At 51.9% G+C, this 26,267-nt stretch overlaps 10 protein-coding genes across 10 annotated transcripts; 2 read left to right on the forward strand and 8 right to left on the reverse strand.

Moving 5' to 3' along the window:
* Nucleotides 1-756: 756 nt before the first annotated feature.
* Nucleotides 757-1,212, forward strand: AFUA_7G06330 (uncharacterized protein; the record flags this gene model as incomplete). The annotated part of the gene is made up of 2 exons (XM_743784.1): nt 757-769; nt 866-1,212. 2 exons carry the CDS (start codon nt 757-759, stop codon nt 1,210-1,212), a joined length of 360 nt encoding a protein of 119 aa, XP_748877.1.
* Nucleotides 1,213-1,266: 54 nt separating this feature from the next.
* AFUA_7G06340 (uncharacterized protein) lies at nt 1,267-3,510 on the reverse strand. The gene is made up of 2 exons (XM_743783.2): nt 2,908-3,510; nt 1,267-2,841 (listed from the first exon to the last, which is right to left on the reverse strand). Exons 1-2 carry the CDS (start codon nt 2,917-2,919, stop codon nt 1,531-1,533), a joined length of 1,323 nt encoding a protein of 440 aa, XP_748876.1. The 5' UTR covers nt 2,920-3,510; the 3' UTR covers nt 1,267-1,530.
* Nucleotides 3,511-6,101: 2,591 nt separating this feature from the next.
* Nucleotides 6,102-8,513, reverse strand: phoE (inorganic phosphate transporter). The gene is made up of 3 exons (XM_743782.3): nt 8,181-8,513; nt 6,646-8,118; nt 6,102-6,592 (listed from the first exon to the last, which is right to left on the reverse strand). Exons 1-3 carry the CDS (start codon nt 8,383-8,385, stop codon nt 6,303-6,305), a joined length of 1,968 nt encoding a protein of 655 aa, XP_748875.3. The 5' UTR covers nt 8,386-8,513; the 3' UTR covers nt 6,102-6,302.
* A 2,123-nt stretch (nt 8,514-10,636) lies between these two features.
* AFUA_7G06360 (DUF3425 domain-containing protein) lies at nt 10,637-11,915 on the reverse strand. The gene is made up of 2 exons (XM_743781.2): nt 11,554-11,915; nt 10,637-11,496 (listed from the first exon to the last, which is right to left on the reverse strand). Exons 1-2 carry the CDS (start codon nt 11,696-11,698, stop codon nt 10,751-10,753), a joined length of 891 nt encoding a protein of 296 aa, XP_748874.1. The 5' UTR covers nt 11,699-11,915; the 3' UTR covers nt 10,637-10,750.
* Nucleotides 11,916-12,295: 380 nt separating this feature from the next.
* AFUA_7G06370 (Zn(II)2Cys6 transcription factor) lies at nt 12,296-14,679 on the reverse strand. The gene has a single exon (XM_743780.2). It carries the CDS (start codon nt 14,531-14,533, stop codon nt 13,073-13,075), a length of 1,461 nt encoding a protein of 486 aa, XP_748873.1. The 5' UTR covers nt 14,534-14,679; the 3' UTR covers nt 12,296-13,072.
* Nucleotides 14,680-14,773: 94 nt separating this feature from the next.
* AFUA_7G06380 (glycoside hydrolase family 13 protein) lies at nt 14,774-16,939 on the reverse strand. The gene has a single exon (XM_743779.2). The coding sequence runs from the start codon at nt 16,626-16,628 to the stop codon at nt 14,877-14,879; it is 1,752 nt and encodes a 583-aa protein (XP_748872.1). The 5' UTR covers nt 16,629-16,939; the 3' UTR covers nt 14,774-14,876.
* Nucleotides 16,940-17,298: 359 nt separating this feature from the next.
* AFUA_7G06390 (MFS maltose permease MalP) lies at nt 17,299-19,694 on the forward strand. Its single transcript, XM_743778.2, has one exon. The coding sequence runs from the start codon at nt 17,847-17,849 to the stop codon at nt 19,491-19,493; it is 1,647 nt and encodes a 548-aa protein (XP_748871.1). The 5' UTR covers nt 17,299-17,846; the 3' UTR covers nt 19,494-19,694.
* A 457-nt stretch (nt 19,695-20,151) lies between these two features.
* Nucleotides 20,152-21,316, reverse strand: plyD (pectate lyase; the record flags this gene model as incomplete). The annotated part of the gene is made up of 2 exons (XM_743777.2): nt 20,152-20,917; nt 20,992-21,316. The coding sequence occupies 2 exons, from the start codon at nt 21,314-21,316 to the stop codon at nt 20,514-20,516; spliced, it is 729 nt and encodes a 242-aa protein (XP_748870.1). The 3' UTR covers nt 20,152-20,513.
* Nucleotides 21,317-22,513: 1,197 nt separating this feature from the next.
* On the reverse strand, nt 22,514-24,237 carry AFUA_7G06410 (putative exo-polygalacturonase; the record flags this gene model as incomplete). The annotated part of the gene is made up of 5 exons (XM_743776.1): nt 22,514-22,869; nt 22,944-23,224; nt 23,300-23,386; nt 23,430-23,686; nt 23,731-24,237. 5 exons carry the CDS (start codon nt 24,235-24,237, stop codon nt 22,514-22,516), a joined length of 1,488 nt encoding a protein of 495 aa, XP_748869.1.
* An 80-nt stretch (nt 24,238-24,317) lies between these two features.
* Nucleotides 24,318-26,231, reverse strand: AFUA_7G06420 (NADH:flavin oxidoreductase/NADH oxidase). Its single transcript, XM_743775.2, has 2 exons — nt 25,538-26,231; nt 24,318-25,487 (listed from the first exon to the last, which is right to left on the reverse strand). Exons 1-2 carry the CDS (start codon nt 25,706-25,708, stop codon nt 24,390-24,392), a joined length of 1,269 nt encoding a protein of 422 aa, XP_748868.1. The 5' UTR covers nt 25,709-26,231; the 3' UTR covers nt 24,318-24,389.
* Nucleotides 26,232-26,267: the final 36 nt, after the last annotated feature.

Genomic DNA, 26,267 nt, shown 5'->3' on the forward strand with positions numbered 1-26,267 from the left:
GACGAGAACGTCATCTACTAACACACCTGTCCGGCGGGTGTTAGTACGGATTGTTCAACAACGCTTCGGCCACGTAAGGTATCGTTCGACATTTTTCTAAGCATGTGGGTACAGATATTCGCACTCCAGGACTATATTCCCCCATTGGAACATTGCAAAGTTCATTGGTTGCTTCCAATGACATTATCAGGGATATAATGACCAGTGGATGGGGAAGTGAGCCATGAACACCTCCGAACTTCTGATTCTCGGGGTCGAGGAGATGGCGGACCTCGCTGGAGACAAGGTGATAAGCTCGTTCATCATGTTAGATGTTAGTGAGATGGACATAAGCCGCGCAGGAGGCCGACTGTTAATGTTCCATGATAGAGGGATTCGTAGTTGGGAGGGCACCAGTAGCCACAACAGCGTGGATATTTGCATTCACCTAGTCGAAATTGATCCTTGTGTGGTGTGATCTCATGTCTTCGAGCCATTTATTGCAAATAAGAGAGTTGCCTAATCAGGAGAGTTTATTAAAAGTCACGCCGGTCACAGCTCAGCCTTGCGATTGACACGAGGCCATAGGAAAGAAGGGAAGCCTCGGGCGTCTGCACAGCCCCCAGTAAGCCCAGGCCAGCATCGCAGGTTGCAGGACGTCGATTCATGATAGCCCAGTATATAGTACGAAGCATTTTAACAACTTATAATATCCATTACTCGGTACCATGCACATCGTTCAGCCTCGTATAGGCGACAGTGCCTTGTGCCCCGTCCATGATATCCCTGAGTAATGATGAATATATAAATCACAATCGGTCTCTTCAAACACGCAAACTAGAAGAGTAAACCATTCATTACTAGTCAATATAGGCCAAAATACCAGCCGACCAGTTCAACTGGAGATCTTTTGTCCTCTTTGACAAATTTACTATTCAATCCTTCAATATCTACACGCTCACCATGTGCTTCGGTCTATGCGAGTACGACGACGAAAGATATAGTCCTCCTCGGCGATCCAACTACCCAGGGTACAACTACTCTGGTCCAAACAACTGCAACTACAATTACGGCTATGATAACGTGAGACACCGAAGTGGACGTCGTCACCATGGACTTTTTGCCACTATGCCAGCAGAGGTAGGCGGCAGCGCTGCCGGTTGTGGAGGAGGAGGAGGAGGTTGCGGTGGTGGTGGTGGTGGTGGTGGCGGCGGGGGTGGGGGTGGTTGCTGAATCTTCGAGTTGAATACGGTTGAATGTCTCTCATGTTTGGATTTATATTACTACAGAATCCTGCGTACCATGTGTTGTGCCAGTCTTGATGTGTTCCTGTGAGCGTTGACTCGAACTTTGGCATATATTGGATGCAGGAGTTCTCTCGAGGATGCTAGAAGTCACGCTAATGACTCGACAGCGACCTGGCAGTATCGTACTCAAAAAAAGTAGACAAGAAGGCCTACAGTTATGATTGAGTCCAGCTCTCAGGCGCGTATAAACATGATCATGAACATCCTGACCTGCTTGACCAACAATACATTGATCATCAAGGTGTCAAGTCAACGGGCCACGGAGTTCGAGATGATCCATGGCGCCCCATTCAATGAGCCTTTCATCGTCCCAAATAGCATATCCCCAATCCCAACAGCCACTGTACGGCGCATAAGAGTACATATCCTCAAAGACCTGAGGAAAGTCCCGCTCCGCGTCGAGCCACCGCTGCGTCCAGGCGATATTAGGCTGCTCGTGCGGAGGCAGCGTCTCCAAGTATGCTTTGAGACCACTGACATCGGTGCCGAAATCGAATCGATCGGCAGGGTACAGAAGAGGCAACGCTCCGTCATCCCCACTCGGTTCGGGCCAATATTCCACAAACGAATGGTTATGAATCACGATGTTGGCCAGAAGCAAGTCGCGGCGAGTTCTGAAATCCTGTTCACGAAGTATCTTCACAAGGAACGTTGGTACCATGTAGGCCAAAATTTCCCTATGGTCATCTTGGTGAATATGCATATGGTCAAGGTCCAATTTAAGGCGATTCAGAGGGGGCCGCTCTTCGGGAGGAAGATCACTGAAGAAGATAACACCAGGAGCCGCATAAGCCGCAACGCTTTTTGATATTTCAAGGTATGGCTCTTCCCATCGCTGATAACAATGCCGCCAGAAACACATGAATTCTTCGACTTCCCATGGCGCTAGGGGCGCAAAGAATAGTCGCCATATTTCTCCATCCGTGAAAGTAGGTGTCTGGCTGCCCCACATCTCAAACCACTCGTTTTCTTCTTCGACATCATCTGCACCCAGGGGAAGTTCAATATCCCCGAATATGTTGCCATAGATCTGCATCCGATAGAATGCTCGAAGAAACCGTCTTTGCTCTATTCTGGATAGGGTATGAGGTAGAATTTCATTCTTCCATTTCTCCAACTCGATCCACGCCGGGCGAGCTGCCGTTCTGCGGTAATCGTCGAGGAGAAAAGTGGCCTTTTCATGGAGATGCAGTAGTTGAATTGTCTCCTCGACATCAGCAGGTTCGTCTGGAAATGGCCATGATGATAATCCCAGACGACGGATCTCTTCACTCCGCCGTCGGCTGTCCAACAAGGCAATGATCTTTGCACGGTTCGATGGCTTGACGGCGTATAAGCCTCTTGACCGAACGGCAGCTATTGCACCTGCGATGTCTACAAGCCCGTCGTAAGAGCTCTGTAGAAGCACATTGAGAAGTTCTTGTCTCACGAGCTGGTACGCTCGGTGATATGTTGGTGATGCAAATACAAGCGATCGAAGGGAATCCAGGTCGTCAATATTGAATAAGATAGAAATCTGCAATTCCACTGGTAAACCTTCGAACGCTGGCCGGTTCTGTTACTTTTGGTTAGATCATTCTTATTTTGTGTTTCCGACAGAGCTTTTCATCATGCGTCTTACTGAGCCTTCCATATTGACGCGGTGAAGTTTCCTTGAAGTCAAGTTCAAGTTTCAGGTAAGAACAAACATGAATGCTGCCGGAGCCTCGGAGGGGAGAAAAGAAAGACTACGTATTTTAGGCGCCTTATGTAATGCAGCAGGGATCCTCTTCCCTGAGCGCTTGCAGGTGCTTTTTCCATGCGTGCGGCGGTGCGTAACTCGATACTGGGCATTCCCTCATAAAGTCGGCGCTAGTTTGTCTCGGCTCTTCCCCTATCTTCCACTGGTTTGCTGTGCTGTTCCTTCTTTGCCTGTTGCACAGAGCCCGCCCATTTGACATGCTGGGACGTGTTCCAGTGGCTGGACGCTTCCATCAATATCCATTCTTGCCCTAGCCCGCCCTATCGGAAAAATAGACGGTTCGCACGACTCCATGAGAGTAGGATGGCTTCGTCGAAGACTGAATTTTGTTCCATGTAGTACGAGGAGCGGGATAGATGATTAGCAATCCACTACTAGCGTATAAAACAAGATTAGGAGATTGCCTCTAGATGAACATCATCTTACAGTGGAGGCTGCAGCAGGCGCATAAGATATCCTGTCCATTGTCTGTTAGTACAGCACCACATGAGATAGACACCTCCTGCACCAGGGATGCAATCCCTAAGCGCCAAATATCAAGTTATAGGCAAGACTCGTCTGTTATTATTGTAGGTCTTGTCGGAAGATGTTTTGCACCATCCTGAAAAGCGCCCGCTCAACCCAGGATATCGCAAGAGGGCTTGAAATAGATCTTGAGATAATGCGACGGCTTAAAGTCGAACTATATGCCAACGAGTATGCGTATACCTGGCCCTAGCAAAACAATATGCGTTTTATCCTTCCTATGCGCGCGCCAGGCACTTCGCCCGAAATTAAAGCGCTAATCTATATTGACAGCAGATCATGGCTTTCTGGATTCTAAAGTAGATGTCTTCAACGTGTAAGAATCCGCATGTCCACGAGCTGGATAGGCCGGTACGTTCTCAAGATCATCAAATAGCCTGCCCGACGTTCGTATAATCTCTAAAACCCTGAACCTGCTCTTGCCATCTCTCCTCTCCTTTGCCTCGAATTCGTCACCTGCATTTCTTCGGCCCCTCGTTTTCATCTGTGTACATTAGGATTGTGCGATACAAAATGAGCCCGGGTTCACACACGCGATTGGAAGAAGGAGAGGATCATCTCTGACAGAAGAGGCTCGGATGGAGAGCATGATGTCTCATATAATAGGTCTCACCACATTGAACGACCTGGACCGAGCTACTACGGTCCGAACTTTTCCAATGTCGAGAATAAACGCTCAGCATCTTTGGCCTATGGGGATATCAGGCAGCCTCGAATGCCCGACCCCTATGTCAAGCGCCCAAATCCATATCCTGAAGAGGTGGAGAAGGACTATGACGAGTACAAGAAGTATCACGACCTAAATTCAGAGGCCAGACAAAAGTCGAAGAACAATCATCTTCTCTTAAGAACTTCAGAGAACAACCCCCGATATCGACAGATTATGGAAACAGTTCGTGACACTGCGCATGACAGCATGATCGCAGCTAATAAGTAAGTACCGGACACAATATCTAAATGATCATTGAGGCACTGACATACATCCGTCACTCTCCAGTGCTTCTGCTGCCCGAGCTGGGTTTGATCATAAATACCCATACGCCTACGAGAACCCGGGGGCCAAGCAGACGCATCAAAAGACAGCTATGGAGCTTTTGAACGGGGCGAGGAGGGCCCGGATCCATGAACAGAAAGCTTCCAGGGCATTGCCGGGAGAGAAATAGTTTACTTACTACGGCTGCTACGGCTTGATTCAGGCCAGCTCCACCTAGGCTGTAGACCCGTATGAGCGTCCTGCATAACTGGCCACTTTGGTACTATTCGTATGTTTATTGTTGTCTTTACTGCTATATATAGTCAGCGAGGTTGATATTTCGTTGGCTTTGGAATTTTATGTGTCAGTCATCAAGGAGATCTGTGCTTGGACCATTGTGTCTCTTATAGTTGGATTGATGCTCTATATGATCGGGTATGAAGGAAAAAATCAAGGTGGTGGACACTACAGTAGAGAGGACAGAATTTGGAGACGATACTGCAATTCCATCGACTGAATAATAATTGATGGAGCTAACAGTCATCAGAGTGTAGGCACTCTGGCGTCCATCAATTGGTATCGATGGTGTCAAGCTCATAGCACACATTCATCACACTTCAGAGACCTGTAGGAATTCTACGATGTGTATACGTCTCTCCTGAGACTGGGCTGATCCAGCGCTCCCCATTGAATCAGCCTTTCGTCACTCCATAAAGCCAACCCCCAGTCCCAACATTACGAAGGCTCGCCATAGCAGAACATATCCACAAACACATCTGGGTAGTCCAGCCATGCTCCCAGCCAGAGCGGAGCCCAGGCGACATTAGGCTGTTCATGCAGCGGCAGGGTGTTCAATAACTCCCTGAGTCCATTCAAGTCCGTGCCAAAGTGGAATTTATCTGCAGGGTAGAGAAGGGGCAACGCTCCTGGCGTTTTGGAATCTGGCCTTGGCCAATATTCGTGGAAGAAATGATGCCAACTTATGGCGTTGGCGAGGACTAGGTCTCGCCGAACCTGGGAGTTTCGTTCACGAAGCACTTTGACGAGAAATGACGGTCCCATGCAGGCTAGACTCTCTCTACAGTCGTCCTCTCCCCGTTTGAGATCGTCACATGTTATTGTTTATTTGCTTCAAGTTTTGTCGTTTCTAGTGTCACTGTTATTTACGGCTGTGTACGCTTGGCTCTGGTTTGTTCTTGGTTCACATATGTATGTCTATCGGAAGCGGATTACACATGGGCCATGTGTCTTGCTTGCTTAGGCCATGATCAAACAGGGTGTTAGTAGCAAGGAGAGAAGTTCCATCTGTGCCCACTCGAGGACCCAAGCGTGCTAGGTACTGATAGGAAAGAAAGTAGGTGTACTAGATGAATGACAATGCCTGTTCGGCGCAGACATCAGTGGAGCATGTAAGGATAATATCGGCACACATTGAGGAGACTTTCGTTTCAGCATTGAGCGAGTGAGAGGTTGGCGACATGCGCTGGAGCTTATGGGTCCCAGATGCAAAGGATACTTTTCACTTCTCCGCAGGGCGAGCAATTCTACTAGAGAAAAAGAGAAAAAGAAACGGATACTCTGGCCTGATGAAAATTATCCCTGCTTGAATTCGGGGTTTTCTCTATCCATTCCACTCGAATGCATTGCTAATAACATGGTATCAATATCCGAAACAATGATGGCAAACCCTTAACCGTAAACCCAGCCCAAATGGTATCGTAGACAATCAGTCTATAACAGAAAGAAAGAAGAAGAGAATGGGACATGCAAACAGAATCTACGAAGAGAAATGAGGGGCGTTGATGAACAGGCCCATGAGCACACCACCAAGTGTACCAGCAATGGGAATGGTCATGATCCATGCTAGCAGCAGCAGACCCACACGCTGGAAGTTGACGGCCTTGAGGGTACCGTTGCAGAGACCGACGCCGACGGTGGCGCCGGTGATGCACATCGAGGTCGAGACGGGGAGAGAGTACTGCGAGAAAACCAAGACGGTGATGGCGGCGCCCAATTCCATCGAGCAACCGCGGCTGGGGGAATGGTAGGTGATCTTGTTGCCCATGACTATGGCTCAGTTAGTTTATTGTCCTGCTCGTGGAGTACCGACGGTCACTTACCCTTCATGATGTTGTAGCCGTAAGTGATGAGACCGATGGAGATACATCCGGAGAGAACAGCAAGCTGCCAGACAGGGACCGGGGCCTTGGACGCAGCCGCATTACCCGTCTTCCAGGCCGAGTAGATCACGGCCCAGGGGCCGACCGAGTTACCGATATCGTTGGCGCCGTGAGCAAAGGAAGCAGTGCAAGCGGTCAGGACCTGCACGAACGAATACGTGTGCTCGACCTCGTTGGGGTACTTCTCGGCATGGGCGTATACACGCTGCATCCGTTCTCCCTCGGGAGTACCGTGGATACCGGACTGGGCAGCGTGGATGTCGTAGTGTAGACCATACAGCAGGCCGACAGAGATCATGGCGGGGATGCGCTTCAGGAGGATCTTCATGTTCTTCAGTTCGTAGATCTCGCCGGGGCCCATCGGGTTGTCGCGGAGGGTGCGCATCGCCCAGCCAAGGGGTCCGCGCTTCTTGAGGAGACGAGCGTTCAGGCGTTTGTTAGATTCCTCCATGAGTTCCTTGTAGGTGAGCTGCTTGGTCTCGTTGGTGACAAGGGTCTTCTCGTTGGGGGAGATGGCAGGCGAGGTGATGGGTTCGATCTCGGTCTTGGGGTTCTTGCTGTCAAACTCGGAGAGGGTCTGCTCGGAGGGAGCGGGGGAGGCCTGGGTAGCGTCCTCCTCGTGGTCCTCGTCCTGGACGACGGCGTAGTTGGGGACTTTGGCACGGTCGGCGCCCTGAGGAGCGGGACGCTTGAACAGCAGAGGACCGAGGATAAACATCCACCACTTGACGCCGTGATCCCGCTTGATCACACGGGCGTGGACAAAGGGAACGAAGAAGATGGCGGAGAGGATGGCAACACCACCACCGCAACCCATGGTCACAGAGGCAATATACCAGCTGGGCTTCTTGCTCAGACCGAGACTAGGCGAACCCTTGTAGACAATGGACAGGGTACAGACCGTGGCGGCGAGGAGGAACCAGAAGGGAGAGCTGTAGACAGCCCACGGCACGGGGTTCTTGCGCATGTGGACGATGAGCTTGATCAGCATGAAGATACTGGCACCGAAACCGGCCGAGATGGCGGGAGCCATACCCAGGCCGGCGAAGATAGCTCCCAGTCCCTTTCCGTGGTTCCATCCCCATTGTACCTTGGAAGCACCGACGGTTGCAACACCGACACCAGCAACGGCAGAGATGAGGGAGTAGGTCGACGAGACATGGGCCGAGTGCTTGGTGCACCACATAACCCAGGAGGAAGCAGCGGCGAGGGCACAGGTAAAAGCAAGCATCTGCACACCGGCATCACCGCGGAAGGCCGAGTTGGGGATGATACCGTTCTTGATGGTGTCAGCCGTCCGAGCACCGACTGTGATGGCACCGAGCATCTCGAAGACGGTGCCGAAGATCATGGCTTGTCGGTAGGTAACCGATCTGGAAGAAACACTGGTAGCCCAGGAGTTGGCCACATCATCTTTAGACAGGCAATGTCAGCAAATCATCTCTCAAAGCGCGGTCAAAGAGATATTGACATACTTGCACCATTGTTGTAGGCATCCAGCATGGCAAACAGAGTGCCAATGGCAAAGATGTAGTCATACTGGCTGAGCACCATCTCGACTGCGAATGTGTGTGTGTGTGTGTGTGTGTGTGTGTGAAAGGTGAGATAAGTGTTTGAGGGCTTGATGTGCAATTGACTCAGACAGCGAGCGAGCCACGGGGCTTTTATGCTGCTACGCATTGCATGGCTACCTCACGCGACATTTGCTTCCAACGCCGGGAACCATGCTTGCGACACCCGCTATTGTAGCTGCAGGTGCGTTCGCATAGATCATGGCAGGGAAATCATGCCCAGTTCGTGCACTCGACATGACACGTTCCTCCGCACCTCTATCTGATTCGCACTTCGGGGAAAATTGGGCTTACCACAAGCGTCTTGGCATTGCTCTCATCTCAGGGGGGCGTCGAGTTCGAGATTTGACGACACACCCGTGGTTGGCAAGACAAAATCCCTCCATTGGCTTTCAGAAGGCAACCAGCCAAGGCACGCTTCGCCTATCTTCGCCTGCTTGTCTCGGGGCGAAGCAAGAACGAAGCAAGATTGGAAGATTGACCATGTTCTTGGCAGTCCATCCATACCCAGGCGGGAGCGGGTCGAGGGAGACAATGCAAGACGTGGATTGGCTGGCTGGTGCTCTGAAGGGGGTCTCGAGTGGCCTTGGCAATCCTTGGCGTGGTTTACCCCATCGACCTATCAAATGCAGCGACTCCTCCACGTGTGCTCGCAGATCAACATGACAGATATGGCCGAGAGCATCGAAGCCTTCGGGAAACTGCAAAATATCTACCATGGCGCGTCTGGCGCTGCAGGAAGACACTTACTGCTGCTGCATTTTTTCCCCGTGGTGGCAAGTACACGTGCTCAATTGCCCCTGTCAGTGGGTTTGCCTGGATCACTTTCCAGAGCCAGGATACACCATCATCAAGGTCTGCATATTACTGAAAATCCCTCTGCCTCTGGCTCCTTCGAACCAGGCAACCAGAAAGAGCAGCGTGATCCATGACTGGGTCGGTGTGGGCGAATGTACCTGGATGTGGATCTGTGCATTTGTATGTTCCTGCAGTTCTCGTCGTTGCTCCAACCTCCAACTGACTTCCCTCAGTCAGTGTAATGTGGTCAACCCTCGTATTGGGAGTAGTCAGCTGAGGGTGGAATAGGTGATCGGGCAACCCTGCAACACTGGTAGCGTTACACTCGCACGCCGCTGGTGCTAGTCGTTGTGCCTGATGGTGTCGGCTAAGGTAACTCCGTAGTGAATACTGTTTCAGATTGTTGCCCTGCATTAGGTTTGGACTCGGTCGGATGCGATCGAATGACAGGCGAGTACGTAGCCACGCTGAGGCGATTGCGTGGTGGTTCACCCACGTAGCTTCATGTATCTGATCCCGTTCCTTCACCACATCCTTCGATCTCGCCCCGATTTGGCCATACCCCTAATTGAACATTCCTTCACTGTCACTCAACTACGCTAGAAATGGTTGTCAGGCGCATTGGGCAGGTGGCGACATGGTTGACCCCTTTGCTATCAAGATGCTATGAATAATCTTGACTATGCGTACCTCAGAACGTAGGCTAGTGCCTGTGTCTCCATTCATAAACTGTCTAATAAACGTCGTCAGTCATGTCAAACAATGCCTGTCCTTATTGAATGGTTGTTGGCATCTTCTAACCAATCCTGCTTGGTCTCAGTGAAACCTAGTCAAATACAACAAATCCTTGAAGGCTCTCGGAACAGCGCTGATTCCCTCAACTGTTCAAGTCTTGGAACGGTCCTGTATTTGACAGAGAATCCTCTGAGGCTATGATCAACGGCTTGCGGGCCCCGAAAGACTCAGGTGCTATGTGATATGCAACAGAACGTCCTACGGGCAAGGTAGAGCCTATATGATATAGGCACATAACGAACCATAAGCACTACTGCATGCTGATCGACAATAGCGTCTGAATCAATCCATACGTCATTCAAGTATCTGATTTCAGTCCTTGCAGGAAATTCGCTCGTAATCTGCATATCATTTGGCCAATGCCTTAGCCAATCGGAATATATGAAGCTATTCGAATACTATACACAGTATAGCATGTCCTGCCCAGCGGGAAGTCACTGGCTGAAATAAATAACCTTCAGCTGGTGGCTCCTGGATTATTCACCGTGATTATTACATTCTTCATTCTACCAAGCGTTTCATCATATATTCTCTGCCTTACATGTCCCGGCTGTCCATTGCTCATTGCATTCCTCTGGAGAGATACTTCGGTATCAGGTGATACAATTCAATACGGTATCGAAATACACGCTGAAACATCAAAGTAAACCCTGATCTGATTCCAACCATTTGATTGGCTCTCGGAATTAAGCTTGCAACTAGCGCGTAAGCAGGATGCATTAGTGTCTTCTGTTGGCATCGGAGATCTTCCATTCTGCACTCCTGAGCTCACTACTTGATCCGCAACAGCAATAGACCAAATGACTACGCGGAGCAGAAAACGACATCATAGATCATACAGTTCATTACAAGTACTACCGACAGGTTGACAGAACTAAATGCTACAGATATCGAAAAATCAGCTTCTCCCCCCGTTTCCGCCGCCAGTTATTCGTCGACTCCAGCAAGCCAGGACACCCCCTAACCACCCACGGCCACTTCTTCAGAAACCTCTCTGTGACCTCCCAGTTTTTCGGATCCGTGGGGTCCCCCCACACCAGCATACAGCAGGCGTCCATCCCCGAGTCCCAGAACCCCATGATATCAACGCACAGTTGGCAGTCGTCGAAATTGTCTTCCCCCGTCGTGAGCAGGTTATCTCTGATTTTCGGGATGGGGAAGAAATCCAGCCAGGGGTGATGCGGGATTGTCTTCTGGAGGCGCGTTGGTCGGAGACTGGGCGGGAGTTTCTGCTCGTCGATGTAGCCTGGGCCCATGGTTACGAAGGGGGAGAGAGCGTCGTCGTGCATCCAGTCGTCGGTGTGTGACATTCCTAGTAGCGACATGATGCTGGCGAAGGCGCGAAAGACGTTGACTTTGCTGAGGGTTAAGAGGTGGTCGGAGGTTGGGAAACCGAGCACGTAGCTTTCGTAGGCGGTGCGAACGAATGTGTCGAGGTATTGGCGGACTTGACTGGAGTTCAGACATAGTGAGGAGTTTTGGTTGGCGACTAGCGAAGTTTCATTATTTGGGCTTGTGCTCGAGATGGAGGTTGCGGACGAGGAGGGTGGTGTCTGGGTGGTGGGGAGGGAATAATCCGAGCTGGAAGGGCTTGTTTGTGCTCGTCGCTGAGCTTGCTTTCGTCTCCCTACGTTCCGTTAGTCTAACGCCGTCCTTTGAAATGAGAAGGGATGGCTTGACTTACGATAAGCTCTTTGATTGATGCGATTCTGTCTCCTCCGCCGTTCAACAGGATCAGTCAATCCGGACCAATCATCATCAGGCTTTGCGATGTCGCCGGACAGGTGAGCTGCACGCGATGACACGGACCGGGAGGAAATAGTCGGCATGATTAGCTTACTCGGTAGATAATCGAAGCGTAAGCGTTGAGTTGAGAAGAGCAAGGGAAGAGATCCCGGGCGGGGGTACAGTCTTTACATCTTGCTGATGCTGTGGCTGAGTGGATCCGGAGTCCGGAGTTAAGACAGGTCTGGAGCCGACCGTTCGTTTTATCAACAGACTGCGTGTATTGTAAGGTACTTTAATAATACAATACCTTACCATGTCCATGATCACCGTAAGGGTCAACAAACAAAGTGTTCCGATCCAACAAGTCTACAGTTAGGGATTCATAGAATACAAGGGGATTATCTGAATTGCTTGATTATTGATTTGCTCTGCTTTTATATTGCAAGCGTAAATAATGGAGGTTGTTTGATTAACATAGCCGCAGTTGCCAGAATAAGAACAACCGTGATGAATCACTGAGAGAATCGTTCACAAAGTTCGCTTTGGTAAGGGTATAATTCCCGAGTGTTCCCCTCAATATGTAAGAGAGGCATGGACAGGAACAATAGGGCTGTCCGTACTCTTGGGACATCGAGTTGTCTCAATAATATATCCTAGTCCTCTTCTGGTAGGACAGCAGACAGCAGAGTAAACTCAAGCAACTATACTTCACCCAAATACATAGTAGGAGATCATTGACGACTGAAAGGGAGATGAGTTCCTTTATGGTCAGAAGAATACCTGTCTTGGAGAATAATACAACAAAGGGTCTGCCCAGTCAAGTAAATGCAATTGAACTCAGAATGTGCCTGTTATTGGTAGGCTCATCTTCGTTAAGAGTTATCTGCCACCAACCTGCACCATCTCTTTTGAAGCCCTATCTTTCTTGTTCTTCGGCGCAAATGAATTTGCCGCCAGTCCTTCCCATTTCTCGCGCCAAGGTCCAATCCCCGAGTGCGGACCAACAAAACAAAGCGCTTGTTAATATCCAGTTGCTTCAGACTCGTACCGAGCGTAGAAGCCAGAATAGGGGCAAGGTCATGAGCACGGCAAACTCGAAAATCACCCTGTAGACCCGCGTCTTGTTGCGTCGTTTGAGCGGGGAATGTGCTTCTGTTTTGGAGGTCGGCAAAGGAAGGTAGGTTTGCTGTATTATTACTCTGAGCAGCAGAGCTCTCTGATGAGTGAGAGGTGGCCCTGTTGATATGTGGAATTTGTTTGTGAGGAGAGTTGAAGACTTAGTGTGTTGTAGTTGACGTAGGCAGGGACAGTACTGTTCCACAGTATGCTTATGTCGCAATAGTGGTACTGCAAGGTCCATACATCCAACATCAGTTGTTCAACAATGTCCTTTGTCATAGACAAATCATGGCACAGACAACATCATAAGAAAAAAAAGGATATCATCACGTAGACCGCTGAAACATGTGCATTCATTATGCCCCTTGGCCACAAAGTAGCTGCGACGCCACTTCGATATGCGCAAACCGCTCCCCGATTAGATGTAACTTCTCAATCAGAATCTTCTTGGAGACCTGCTGCAAATTCCTGAATGAGAAGATGACGTCCTTTAGAAATAAAATATCATCAATACGACTGGTCGTTTCCTCGAGCGTCACCTGTGGCCCATGCAGTACCACATCGGCAATGGTGTTGATAATCTCCAATAACTTGCTCAAGATAGACGAGCCGTGGATCTGGATCGTATTTTGTGAGATCTTAGTGAGGAACTGGCGTAGTTGGCTGGATAATCGGAGCGGCATCTCGAGCGACAGCGATGGACAGGAAGCATGAGATGACAGCAGGCAGTTCGACATGGCCATCTGCCAGAGGAGGGTCCGCATCCACTGGCGCGTCACGACCAGATCCGCCTGCTGCAGATCCGACAGCATCGAAACCTCTAATTCCCATAGCTCGTCGTCGAGCTCCCGATGTTTTTGCTCGACCCATGCAACCGTCACCTGGCTCCGATCGCCAATCCAGAGGCTGATAAAGGTCGGCTCGAGCAGGAGGAATGTCTTGATCACCTGGACCCAGCCATGGGAGACACTAGGATCGAGACTGGGATCATCTTCGGGGAACTGCGCGTATGGAGACAGAGTTGCGGGCGAAAAGTGAAAGATTGACATGAACCGTTCATGGATGAAGCATAACCAATAAAGTCGCTGCCGCCGCGAGCGTTCGGTCAGGTCAAGGCTGGCCATGACGGCTTTGTCTTCAATCCGGAGGAGATGCACCATGCTGATGGCTTCTCGCAGGTAGAAGAACCCCAGGTCATACTGCCCCAAGCTCATGTAGCACATCTGGATGTACACGCTTGTGACAGCCCGAAGGATAGATGGTCGGAACCCCGGTAGCAACGGAGTCCGGAGCTGGATAGCTCGGCCGGCGAGCTCGTTGATCTGCTCCGACACATGGGACGTCGCTGCATTCGACTGTGTCAGGTCAATTGTGACACCAGTAAAGGCGTAGACAAAGGCCGCATGGTCTCTATCTGTTGCCATCTTGCCAATGGACTCGCGGATCTCCTTGTCCGTCATGATCGGGTTGAAAGGATACACATAAGCCATGTATTTCGGTATGAGACTATACAAATACGACGTCGATAGCGCCACCGACTTCAAATCTGGGAGAGACGAGGGGGGGACTAGTACAGACGTCGAAATATGTTCACTCTTGAGTTCCCGCGCGAAGGGGATTTTGTATTCAGAAATCACAGTTCCTCGACGGAGAGCATTCTTTCGCGATCGTGCACGTTGATTGTCGCTATATGTGCAGAGCAAGTCCAGATGCTCACATTGCTGACACCGGTGTTGGCCATTGCAGCGGACTTTCCGCCGTCTGCATGGGTCACAGGCTCGGGAAACCTGGGGTTTCTTCAACTGAGTGGCATCCATCTTCGCAAATAGGCAACCCTAATGACCCGGGTCTTGTCTCACTGTCTCATGCTTATCAGTTATCCAAGCCCAGCGTCGAACATAAGAATACCAAGACGCCCAGTGGACCCTCCATTGAAGTTTCAGGGTGGAAGTGCCGAAAAATAATGGCCATTGAATATTAATAATTTATAGGGACGCCCAACAACCCCACATGCTGGGGGAACAGAGGCTATGCTACTTTGGGAATATGCCTAGGCTGTTATACTTTGTACTCCGTGCGGAGTACCACGAACGAATTACTCATATTTTCTGTCATAAGGGGTTGCCATTAACGTCAGTACTAATTTGGAGAGGCATCTGCTCAATTAGGTATAGCCTTGACTTCAAATATCCTGCCCTCATACGGCTGCAACTCACACTCCCCGCTTACAGGCTTGCCAATGTTGCTAACAAACAGCTTCAAATCCCGATTCTGGAGCTCCATGGGCTTTTGGAATGGCTGTGGCTCTTCTGAAAAGTTCAATACGACCAGCATACACTGCTCCTTCCAGGTCTTGAGATAGCTGAAGATTTTTTGGTTGCCCTCGTCGAGGAGCTCGAAAATGCCAAACACGAAGAAATTGGCGTACGTTTTCCGCAGCTGGATCATCTGCTTCCAGAATGAGAGGACGGAAGACGGGTCATCTTGCTGTACTTGCACGTTGACCTCCTTGTGATTGTCATGGGGACGCATCCACGGCTTCTTCGCGGACGGATGAGAAAACCCCGCATTGGCTGCTGGGCTCCACTGCATCGGGAGTCGAGCGTGGTCTCGTGCCAGGTGTTGCAGAGCCTTCATGGCCGTCTTCATGTGGACAGGGTCATTATTCGTCATCTCGCGCACCATGTGATAGTACTTGGTACTATCGATGTCCTTGTACTCCTCGATGGGCCATTCTTCCGGAGCGTTGACCGTGCCGATTTCCTGGCCTTGATAGATGAACTGCGTGCCGGACAGAGTGCACTGGAACATGGCAAGCATCTTTGCAGATGTGTCGCGGAGCTCGGGCGTTCTGTCTGAGCCAAAGCGAGAGACAGAGCGGCCCTGGTCGTGATTCTCGATGAAAACTGTGGTCCAGCCATCGGTGCCCTTGAGGATGTCCTGCGTCCGCTTGATCGCTGCCTTGAGGTCCGGCAAGGTCCACCCGCGCGGTGTGGTTAGGAACTTGTACTCTTTGCCCAAACCGAGGTCTACGACGTCAAACGAGAAGACCATGTTGAGCTGCTTCTCGGCGGCCGATACATAGCGCAGCACTCCCTCGAGGGTATGTGTCTCTGGCAGCTCGCCGACAGTCATGGCGTCATACTTGGCCAGCACTTTGTTCATCTCCCTCAGATACTCGTGAATGCGCGGGCCGTTGCAGAATAAGGAGAAGGCTACCTGGGTATCTGACTTGGGATTGACGATGGGAGCATCGGGATATGACGGATCCTTGCTGTACATGTTCACCGTATCGACTCTGAACCCATCGACGCCTTTTTGGAGCCAGAATTCCATGGCTGAGGCGTAGACAGCCTGTCGTACTTCAGGATTCTCCCAGTTGAGATCAGGCTGTTGGGCAAGGAATAAATGCAGATAGTACTCCTGTGTTTTCTCGTCCCATTCCCAAGCACTGCCTCCGAAAAAACTGCGCCAATTGTTGGGTGGTTTCCGATCTCCATTGGCGTCGTACTTGGCCGGTCTCCAGATATACCAGTCTCGCTTGGGGCTGTTCTTCGAGGACCGAGATTCTTTGAACCACTTGTGCTCGTGCGACGTATGGTTGACCACCAAGTCGAGGATGATGCGTAGTCCACGGCGGTGACAAGCATCGATCAAGGTCTCCATGTCCTCAACCGTTCCATAAGGAGGATACACCTTCTCGTAGTCGGAGACATCGTAGCCCATATCGTGTTGCGGACTGTCGTACATGGGACAGAGCCACACGACGTCTACCCCTAAGCTAGCGATATAGTCGAGTTGAGAGATGATACCGGGAATATCACCAATCCCGTCACCGTTCGAGTCTTTGAAACTGGCCGGATAGATCTGGTAGATGATGGCATTCTTCCACCATTTTTCATCGGGTGACATCGTTACGAGTCTTAAGAAGGACTTTCTTCACGACCGGAGTCACTATCTAATCTGTAAAGGTGTGGAGGATGGCCGCGGAATATGCAATCCTCTTGAACGGGTCTGGAATATATAACTATGGAGGAGTGTGATCGGTCATCCTGATCGGCCATCTCGCCAGCTGTCAACCCATCCCAGCCAGTCTGATTGATTCCAAGTCGGACCGAGAACATAACCCCATTGCTTTCGTGCCAGCAAACATGTCGTCTTATCGTTCTCTCCACCCCACGCGAGTCAGTACACACGGCAGCAACCATCCCTCATTGATCGGCCGAACAGAAGGTAGCGTGATCTGAGACCTGTAACCTATCCCCACTTCTGCTCCCATTAACACTTGCTTATTGGTGCAATCGTAATATATACCGAGTACTTGATTCGTTCAAGGCGAGTGTGTCGAGCGCCACTGTACTCTCTCATTGGATACAGAAACTACCCCTCACAGCACTAGCGCAAAACTTAAGCACGCCTTAGACCATTACAGGTTAGCGTCTGCATCAGCGCCACAATGCGAGACAAGAGTCGGGCCGACTTTCTACCAATCACACTCTCTTCTCCCGTCTCCCGCCCGATTTTTGTCCCGGGGTGAAAATCCGGCTGCAACTTGAGACTGTGAACGGGGTCAACGGGGCGCATTTCAGGGGAACTCCAGAGTAAAGAACCTTGTCTAAACTGCCGCTTGGGTCTCCTCAGTTCTTTGACTCTCTTATGGTGTGACTCCCTGTGGTCACCGGCCAGAAGATACCGTATTCCGGATCGATAAATCTGGGGATTTTCGAGGGTCCGCGAGAATCCGGGGAAGCCTAGAAATTCCTTCTTCCCTTCCTACCCCACATCTCATCATCCCATTGCCATCATCCCATCATCCAGCTTGCTGCAAGTCTGCCACATGCCTTAAAGCCCGTCAACTAAGCCCGGGATTTGTGTCAAGGACCAATGACCGTGATCGGAGCGGAATGGTCTGACTTTTAAGGCTTACGAACGGGCCCAGCTTCTAGAACAATTACTCTAAATTTCGTTGCCCCCCTTCCGTTGGACTCTGCAATACGAACCAGGGCACTTGTCCCTGTATAAAAGCCCGCCAATCTCTGCGGTGAGGTGCCATTCCCTTGCTTTCTGTCGACAGGCCTGGCCTTGCCTGGCAATTCCAACACAAATTTTTGTTATTGTCTCGTCATAATCATGGAGATTGAGAAGTCGACCGGAATCGAACATGTGGAGGAGGAAGCTGCCTCACGCAGGCCCCATCCCCAGCCTGCGAGCCACCAGGACCTCATTGCCAGCAGTGAGGCCCAGGCGGCGCTCGAGAAGGAGCACAGCATGACACTGTGGCAGGCACTGAAGATCTACCCCAAGGCCGTGGGGTGGTCAATTCTCCTGTCGTGTGCCATCATCATGGAGGGCTATGATGTCGTCCTGATCGGCTCTTTCTTCGCTTACCCCCAATTCAACCAGAAGTACGGCCATATCATGTCGGACGGAAACTACGGTCTCGCTGCCAAGTGGCAAGCGGCCTTGACCAACTCGATGAGCTGCGGCCAGATTATCGGCCTGTTCATCAACGGCGTCGTCTCGGAACGTTTCGGGTACCGGCGGACCCTCATGGCTTGCCTAGCCGCGACAGTGGGGTTTGTGTTCATTTTGTTCTTTGCGCCCAACATCGAGACCCTCGTGGCCGGCGAGCTGCTCATGGGGATCCCCCTCGGCGTGTACCAGACCCTCACCGTCACCTATGCATCGGAAGTATGTCCCGTCGCTATTCGGGGCTATCTCACTACCTATGTGAACCTGTGCTGGGTCCTAGGTCAACTGATTGCCTCCGGTGTCCTAAAGGGCTTACAGGGGCGCACGGATGAGTGGGGCTACCGCATCCCCTTCGCCATCCAGTGGGTGTGGCCCGTCCCCATCTTCATCGGCGTCTTCTTCGCCCCCGAGAGCCCCTGGTGGCTCATCCGCCGAGACCGCCGGGACGACGCCGTCAAAGCGCTCAACCGGCTGGCCAGAACCGGACATCCGGACTTCAACGCCGAGGAGACCGCGTCGATGATCGTCTACACCAACACGCTGGAAAAACAGGTCGAGACAGGCACATCCTACGTGGACTGCTTCCGCGGATGCGACCTGCGCCGCACCGAGATCTCCTGTCTCGTCTGGGCCGCCCAGAGTCTCTGCGGCGGCGGGCTCATGGGCTACTCGACCTTCTTCTATCGGCGTGCTGGCCTCGCCGTCTCCCAGTCCTTCACCATGTCGCTCGTCCAGTACGCCATCGGCGTCGTGGGAACCTTTCTCTCCTGGGTTATGATGACCTACTTCGGTCGTCGCACGCTATATGTCGGTGGACTGGCACTGCTGGCCATCGTTCTCTTCGTCATCGGCTTTATCTCCATCCCTCACTCCACCCCGGCCCTCTCCTGGGCCACCGGGTCCATGCTCCTCGTCTACACCTTCATCTACGATTCAACCATCGGCCCGGTCTGCTTCTCTCTCGTCTCCGAAATCCCCTCATCCCGACTCCGCACCAAGACTGTGGTGCTAGCCCGTAACCTGTACAACGTGATCAATCTGGTTTCGGGAATCATCATCCCGTACATGCTCAACGTGGACGCATGGAACTGGAGAGGCAAGTCGGGGTTCTTCTGGGGCTCGTTCTGCACCTGCTGTTTGATCTGGGCGTTCTTCCGCATCCCGGAGCCCAAGGGTCGGTCCTATGCCGAGCTGGATATTCTGTTTGAGCGTAGAGTCCGCACGCGGGAGTTTGCAACTGCCGAGACGGGCTTGGTGGAGGGGAGAAGCGATTACAAGGTTGATCCACTTGCTGTTAGGGTTTGATTCGGTTAATTTGCAGCCATTTAAGCGCATACGATGATGATGATTTGGAAATATTGATCGATATATTGTCTCACATCTGGATGGTATATGTAGTCTACTCAATCTTCAATTCAACATTCATCGTCAACTTCACGTTAGATCAACAACACTATGGCTTGATATCATTGGCAGCTATCGTAGCCTTGTGTATATGAAAGCGTGACTCTGAATAGTAGTCTATGCTACACGAAGTGTCTCACTTACTCGCGATATCGGCGGTCAATAAACACATCTTCCACATCTAGCGGGTATCAAGTATAGGGGAACCAATATCTCAGACAAACTTGAAGCAAGATTTCAACTCAATCTAAAATCATACTCGCCTCGAGCGTTCATCAAAGTTGTCGCCCTGGTAGACTCCCTCCTACACTCGTCACTCACGCTGCTGTCTTCTCAGCCGCTTTCCTAAACCAGCTCCCAACTCTCCATACCATCGATCGTATCCGGCATAAGACATGCTTGAAAAGGTCTTGTCCATCCCAGAAGATATACTGAGCAGCCTCAGTGAGCTGCTGATCTCGCCTCCCTTTGAACGAGGCACTCCCGTGTGTCGGTTCGCGGACTAATCGAATCCGTCGGAGTGTCCAGATGGCAAAGTCGGGATGATGAGGCGGATATGCGTCGGTGCTTAGTTTGCAAAGACCTAGTCAGTACTGGTCAGTAGATCTAGGCTCAAAGCTCGCAGAAGAGCAACCAGAGGCGACCCAACAGATACAATGACCAGGAATGGCTTTTCGAACAGGAAACAACTTTTAAGAGCGCAGCAAATGTATATAATTCTCGGATGTATGGGCCGCCTGTCTGATTGGTTGATTTATCTGTTCTTCCTCATGATTTGTTCTGTACCTTTTCAATCATATCTACTTTCTACATTTTGCTTTGCTCCATAGACAGCTTTCAGTACAAATAGCCCATTCGGTTAAAAATCTGTACTATACAACAGAGATGACACCAAGCCACTACGCTTAACACCTTTGTCATCTAGCAAGAGGAAAGAGGCTCCGAGTACTGGCAAGCATCACTAGGGCCCTCGCTGATCTCCTCAGGCTCCGCACCGGTGTCGTTACCCTTATACTCCACACAGATCTTCTTGACATCGGTGGCGCAGGTGCTGCTGTCGATGGAGGCCGTGTCGCCCAGGTTGCTGTTGATACCGACCAGGGTCTTGCCGGAGTTCGCGACAACGTTCTTGATAGTCACGGTGCGAGCATACTGCTCGTCGCAGTTGCCGCAGGAGCGGTAGAGCTTGCCAAAGTCGTAGACGGTGAAGCCGTCGATGTTGACCTGGCCGCCGGAGTTGTGCTGGATGACCTTGTCGTCGGCGCCTTGGGCACCGCCGCCGATGATGTTGTACGGGCCGCTGCCGCCCTTGAGGGAGAGGGCATCTGCATTTTTTTTTGCGTTTGGCGTTAGTGTGGGGCGTAGGGGGTGGGTGGCGTGAGTGTTGTCTATGGCTTACCCTCGCAGACGGCCTCCCACCAGACGTTCTCGATGGTGCAGGCTCCGAGGCAGTAGACGCCCTCGATCTGGTCGGACCCAATGATGGCGTTCTTCAGGGTACCGCCCTCCTGGACGATGAAGACGGTGTCATCCTGGCCTCCTTCGCTCTGGCCGGTGCAGGAGACACCACGGCCGTAGGTCTTGTAGCCACCGTCGTAGGTCTCGCCGGCGGCGATTTCGTAGGGCTCGTCAAAGGTCACGCTGCCTTTGGAGTCGGGGATGGGGAACTGGGCGGCCAGGGCGCTGCTGGCGAGCAGGGAGAAGAGAAGGCTCTTTTGATACATGCTGATTTGGAAAAGGATAAGCAGTATAGTTCGCAGAACTGAGAGGGGAAAAAAAGTCAATGCTACCAGAGCAGATGAATTGAGAGACTTGGTTGATGATGGGAGTCGCAGTCCGCTGGACAGGCGCTTTATATCTTCCCCCCCCCCCCCCCCCCCCCCTACGACTCGAGAGTATCTCCATCTCTAGGAGACCTACAAGCTCATCGGTGGACTGACTTGCTCTGCCCTTGGCAAGTTTCACTCGGAGTCTTGCCATAGCCTGGGCCGGCGGGTTGAAAAATCAAGGTGAAACTGGCCTCGTCGGTCACCGTCTCCAATCGACAGAAGAATTGCCAATCCATGACTCGCAAGCTGAGGTATCTCGTCGAGTTTACCCCAGGGTGATACAAGTCCTACGTACTCACCCGCCGGTATTTTCATCTCTGGTAGTTGATCGGCGCGCCAAGATATAATGAAGCACCGGCCCATTTCCGCCACGACTCCATCCCCTTCTTGGCAGCCGGATTTAGTTCGATCGACATGCTGACTGACCTTGTCAGTGGGAGATCGAATCAGTGTGATTGATGGAGTTTCTCAATTCTCCTACGGCATCATACCTGTTCTACGGAGTATATTCTCTCCATCGGAAGAGGGCCCTCTGAATGCCTGATCACTTGACCCATAGACCGATGACAACACAGAGAGAGTACAGAGAATGTGAACATCCTGTCAGACGAGACATTTAGCGTCGGAATCGTGGCGCAGTGGAATGAGTGGAATGACCTGACAGCCCAAGAACCGGGGCACTGGCGGAATAATTAGTGGATAGATGACGAATCGAGCCCAACCGGTACCGCGCGAAATGATGTGTCTCGACCGGTGTGTCAGTTTCAGCTTTAATTGCAGTACAACCCAGATCAATTGACTCGTGCTCGATTTGGTATAGCTGTGGTATCCATCGCAGAGGAGTCCTGTGGTTGTGGATAACTGATTGGAGGACAATATTAACCGTGTCGAGCCGATTAAATCTCCCTCATATACAGGTATTTTTCCCGACTCCGCCGCAAGTGCATGAAGCAGTGACTACGCAATCTTCTGCAGAGCCAAGATATGAGGAGCATGCTCATCCAATGGCTCAACCGTACCTGCAATCCAGAGGATACACGAGAATAAGCTTTCCTTGGCCGCCAACTGACGCTATCTACAACACCACACAAGTTAACACCCTCCTGTAGCACTGGGTTTCTCACACGCCTTCCCCGTGCAGTTAAACCCCCGAGTACCCTCGACATTACCACACAGATACTCATCCGCCATCGTCCCATTAGCCAGCTGCAAGTTCACATTCTGGATCTGGATCTCGGTGCACGGCTTGACAGCACTGCACTGAAAGCTGGCCACCACGTCCGTCGTGGACGACCCCGTGACATCCTCGATGCGCAGATCCCGGATCTGAAACTTGGACGACGTGCAGTTGCTCGGCGCGCGTGGAAACGTCGTGCACTGCGAGATGGTGAAGGGGCCCCCGCGTAGGTTGTAGGCGTGGAGATTCGAAGCGGATATATCTGAGGCATCTATCGCAAATAGCAGACGTCAGAAGGCGGGGGCCGAATATTCAAGAAAAGGGGAATGGGCAAGGGGCAATTACAGCCAAGGCCGCCACCTCCACCGTTGGGTGGGTAATTGACCTGCTCGCCTGTCCAGGTCTTGAAGTAGAGACTGTGCAGCGTGCCGTAATACGTGATGTTCTCGGCTCGGACCCGCTCGATGGTCTCGAAGACGTCCTTGTACTGGCCGATACTGCCTATGGCGATGCCAAGGCCCCGGTAGAAGACCGAGTTCGTGATGAGAATGTCGGTGGAATTGGCCTTGGTGCTGATGCTGTCGTCGCCGTTGACGACCGTCCAGTTATTGAAGGTAATGTGCGAACTGTAGATGGTGTCGGCTCCGTCGGTATTGTCTTTTCAGTTAGCTTGAACGCCATTTACTTCATTATCATCTTACTTACGAGCCGAGTTGCCGTTGGTGGTCGTGCTGTTTACATAGATCGAGTCGAAGAGGATATGATCCGAGTGAATGACAGATAAAGTCCTGACTCTTAGCTATTGACTCCCTGCCGCGGATGGCTGCCTACCACATCTGACTTTGCAGGAACCTCAAGCCCTGAAAGACCGAGTTCGATGCCCGCGCGACGGTGAGGGCGTGCGGCCTGCGTGGATAGTTCGACACACTCTTGACAAAGTCATACCACACCTGTCCATTGCCGTTCAATGTGCCGTATCCGTGGCCGTTGAAGCGGATATTCTTGCCTCCTATCACCCATGCCGTGGACTGATTCTGATAGCCCACGTCCAGGGAGTTTGAGAGCCAGTACGAGATGTTGGTTCCCCACTACTTGTGTCAGTTGGGGACAGAATGAAGGCAAAGGTTTATACCAAAAGTGTGCCATAAAGGTCAATGTCACAATTGTGCAGTCCGCTTGTGTTCATCACGCTGTTGACATGGTATGTGGTATTCTGGAAGACGATCCTGCCCTCTTTTCCACATCGACGAAAGGCATTGAGGATCGCAGGGGTATCATCGACTGATTCAGAACCTCCTGCCTTGACAACACATGTTCGGCGATGAGACTGTCCGGTAGTGGCATCTGCAATGACCGCTAACGGCAGAAGGACCCAGGGAAGGATATTTGCAAGATACATGATGTCAACGACAATGGGTTGACATGACTGACGCGCATACGATTCATGGCTCCCGCCGATTATAACAACTGCATATCGCTCATGATTATCCCGAGTCCGAACCTTGATCGTTGCTGAGCGTCCTATACACCGAGAGTTTGCGAAGAGATCGACATTCTGCGCGGGGTCAAGCCATTCCCCGCTTTTTATATTGATCAGATACGAACGACGGAGAAATTCGACTCGATCCGTGGTCGCCATGCGTTGCGATTGGAGTAGAATAGAACGAATGACGGAGAAACTTAAGAGGACGCAGCTACTGTGAATACCTTGAACATACGCAGGAGACGAGAAATAATATGCAAGGGTCCATTGATCGTCTATGAGGTATCATCTTCAACTCTATCTATACTCTATACATCGAAAATAGACTGCTTGTACACCGAAGGATCAATGTACGGGGTGCCTCCACGCCGGGTGAAGCCCCAGCGGATCTGGTTGGCCATGGAGATTTCGACGCCGAGGTGCTGAGCAAACGTCCAGGCCAGACCGGGATCCTTCTGGAACCCACGGCCAACCAGCGCAACGTCGATATCCTGCTCCTCTAGAATCTGATTCGCCTGCTTGCCGTTGGTGATGGCACCCACGGCGGCAACCAGCAGCTTGTCGCCGACGGCCTTCTTCACGGCCACGGCAAAAGGCACCTGGAAGGCAGGGCCGGACTTGATCTTCTGCTGCGCGAGAACACCACCGCTGCTGATATCGATCAGATCAACGGCGCCCTGCTTGACCAGCTCCTGCGCGAACCGCACGGTATCCTCCGACTTCCAGCTCTGCTCCGGCAGGGTCTCCTCGCACCAGTCCGAGGCCGAAATGCGCAGGAAAACGGGCACATGAGGGCCGACGGCGTCCCGAGTCAACTGCGCAATCTCGAGAGACAGCCGGATGCGGTTCTCGAACGACCCGCCGTACTGGTCCGTGCGGTTGTTGGCGGCCGGCGAGAGGAATGACGACAGCAGGTATCCATGCGCATTGTGAATCTCGACAAAGTCCGCACCGGCGGCGATGGCGCGCTTCGTGGCCGCCACCCAGTCCTTCTTGAACTGCTCGATCTCATCCAGCGTCATGGCCTTGGGCTTGGCGAAGGGCTCCGCAAAGGGGATATCGCCGGGCCCTTTGACGCGGTCCGGCCATCCGCCGACCTTCTCCGTCGCGATGGCCGAGAATGAGATCCAGGGCGCAACGGTGGTGGCTTTCCGGCCGGCATGGGCAAGCTGCACGCCGATCTTCTGGCCCTGGCTGTGCACGAAGTCGATGACCCGGCGCATCGGGGCGATCTGGGAGTCCTTCCACAGACCGACATCCTGAGGGGTGATGCGGCCTTCGGGCTGGACGGCGGTCGCCTCAATCAGCATCAGGCCGGGTCCGCGTTGGGCGATCCCACCCAGATGGGCGATGTGGTAGTCGGTCATGTGGCCGTCCTGGGCGGAGTATTGGCAGAGGGGCGCGAGCTGACGGGGGATTAGCTTTCGTCGATATGAGCAAGGGCAAACGGACTTACACCAAGGCGGTTCTGGAAGGTGACGCCACGGATGGTCAAGGGCGTGAAGAGCTTGGGGATCTTCTGGCCATTGGTCTGGGGGTTAGCTGCCGTACCGGCAGGAGGGTTCTGGGCCGGAGTGAAGTAGGGGATGCCCTCGGCAGGAGGAACGTCGATATCGGCGACAGTCATTTTTGTTGTAGGAGATTGTGGATGGTTATTGATGGGTTGGTAAGAAACTCCTCGGTGCGGTGATCTTTATTTATATACCCGTCTGCGCCAGGCACAGAAATCAGTAGAACATACGACTTCCAAGAATTGCTCCGCTTCTTCAGGCTTGATTTACAATCTTGCCGAATAGTGGAGACAGTCATTCGGGGAAGGGCACTGGAAACTGGATGCCGAATGGCGCAAATTCGAGGCATATCGCGGCGATCGCTCGGCGACATGGCGTCTGCCCTTGGGTCGAAACGTGGCAATGACGTCGAACACCCAGGTACGGAGGTACAGGACAGCTTTGATCTTCTAAATGCCTAGACTGAACCAGTGGAATCCTTGCCTCTGCCGAAGAAAAATCGAAAATTGGATGTACCACAGTGGAGCATCCAGATTGATGCCTTAATAAGCAGGCGGAGACTCGGAAGAAAATGAATCCCAGAAAGTCTCCGACGATGACTAACCGCAGCGTTGCCAGTTGGCCACATTCGACAGCCTCTATCGAGGGTGTATTGATTGTAGCCTCTGGTATCCT

This window comes from Aspergillus fumigatus, chromosome 7 (genome assembly GCF_000002655.1).
Source record: "Aspergillus fumigatus Af293 chromosome 7, whole genome shotgun sequence".
Classification (NCBI taxonomy): domain Eukaryota; kingdom Fungi; phylum Ascomycota; class Eurotiomycetes; order Eurotiales; family Aspergillaceae; genus Aspergillus; species Aspergillus fumigatus.

What these genes read in the sequence shown, in the direction of transcription:
- AFUA_7G06370 (XM_743780.2), bottom strand. Translation starts at nt 14,533, where the DNA reads ATGGATGCCACTCAGTTGAAGAAACCCCAGGTTTCCCGAGCCTGTGAC.
- AFUA_7G06360 (XM_743781.2), bottom strand. Translation starts at nt 11,698, where the DNA reads ATGCCGACTATTTCCTCCCGGTCCGTGTCATCGCGTGCAGCTCACCTG. An exon ending in CATCAATCAAAGAGCTTATC is followed by an intron (nt 11,497 to 11,553) that starts GTAAGTCAAGCC and finishes AACGGAACGTAG; the next exon opens with GGAGACGAAAGCAAGCTCAG.
- AFUA_7G06420 (XM_743775.2), bottom strand. Translation starts at nt 25,708, where the DNA reads ATGACTGTCGCCGATATCGACGTTCCTCCTGCCGAGGGCATCCCCTAC. An exon ending in CCTTCCAGAACCGCCTTGGT is followed by an intron (nt 25,488 to 25,537) that starts GTAAGTCCGTTT and finishes ATCCCCCGTCAG; the next exon opens with CTCGCGCCCCTCTGCCAATA.
- AFUA_7G06390 (XM_743778.2), top strand. Translation starts at nt 17,847, where the DNA reads ATGGAGATTGAGAAGTCGACCGGAATCGAACATGTGGAGGAGGAAGCT.
- phoE (XM_743782.3), bottom strand. Translation starts at nt 8,385, where the DNA reads ATGCGTAGCAGCATAAAAGCCCCGTGGCTCGCTCGCTGTCTGAGTCAA. An exon ending in TGCCTACAACAATGGTGCAA is followed by an intron (nt 8,119 to 8,180) that starts GTATGTCAATAT and finishes GCCTGTCTAAAG; the next exon opens with ATGATGTGGCCAACTCCTGG. An exon ending in CGGCTACAACATCATGAAGG is followed by an intron (nt 6,593 to 6,645) that starts GTAAGTGACCGT and finishes ACTGAGCCATAG; the next exon opens with TCATGGGCAACAAGATCACC.
- AFUA_7G06380 (XM_743779.2), bottom strand. Translation starts at nt 16,628, where the DNA reads ATGTCACCCGATGAAAAATGGTGGAAGAATGCCATCATCTACCAGATC.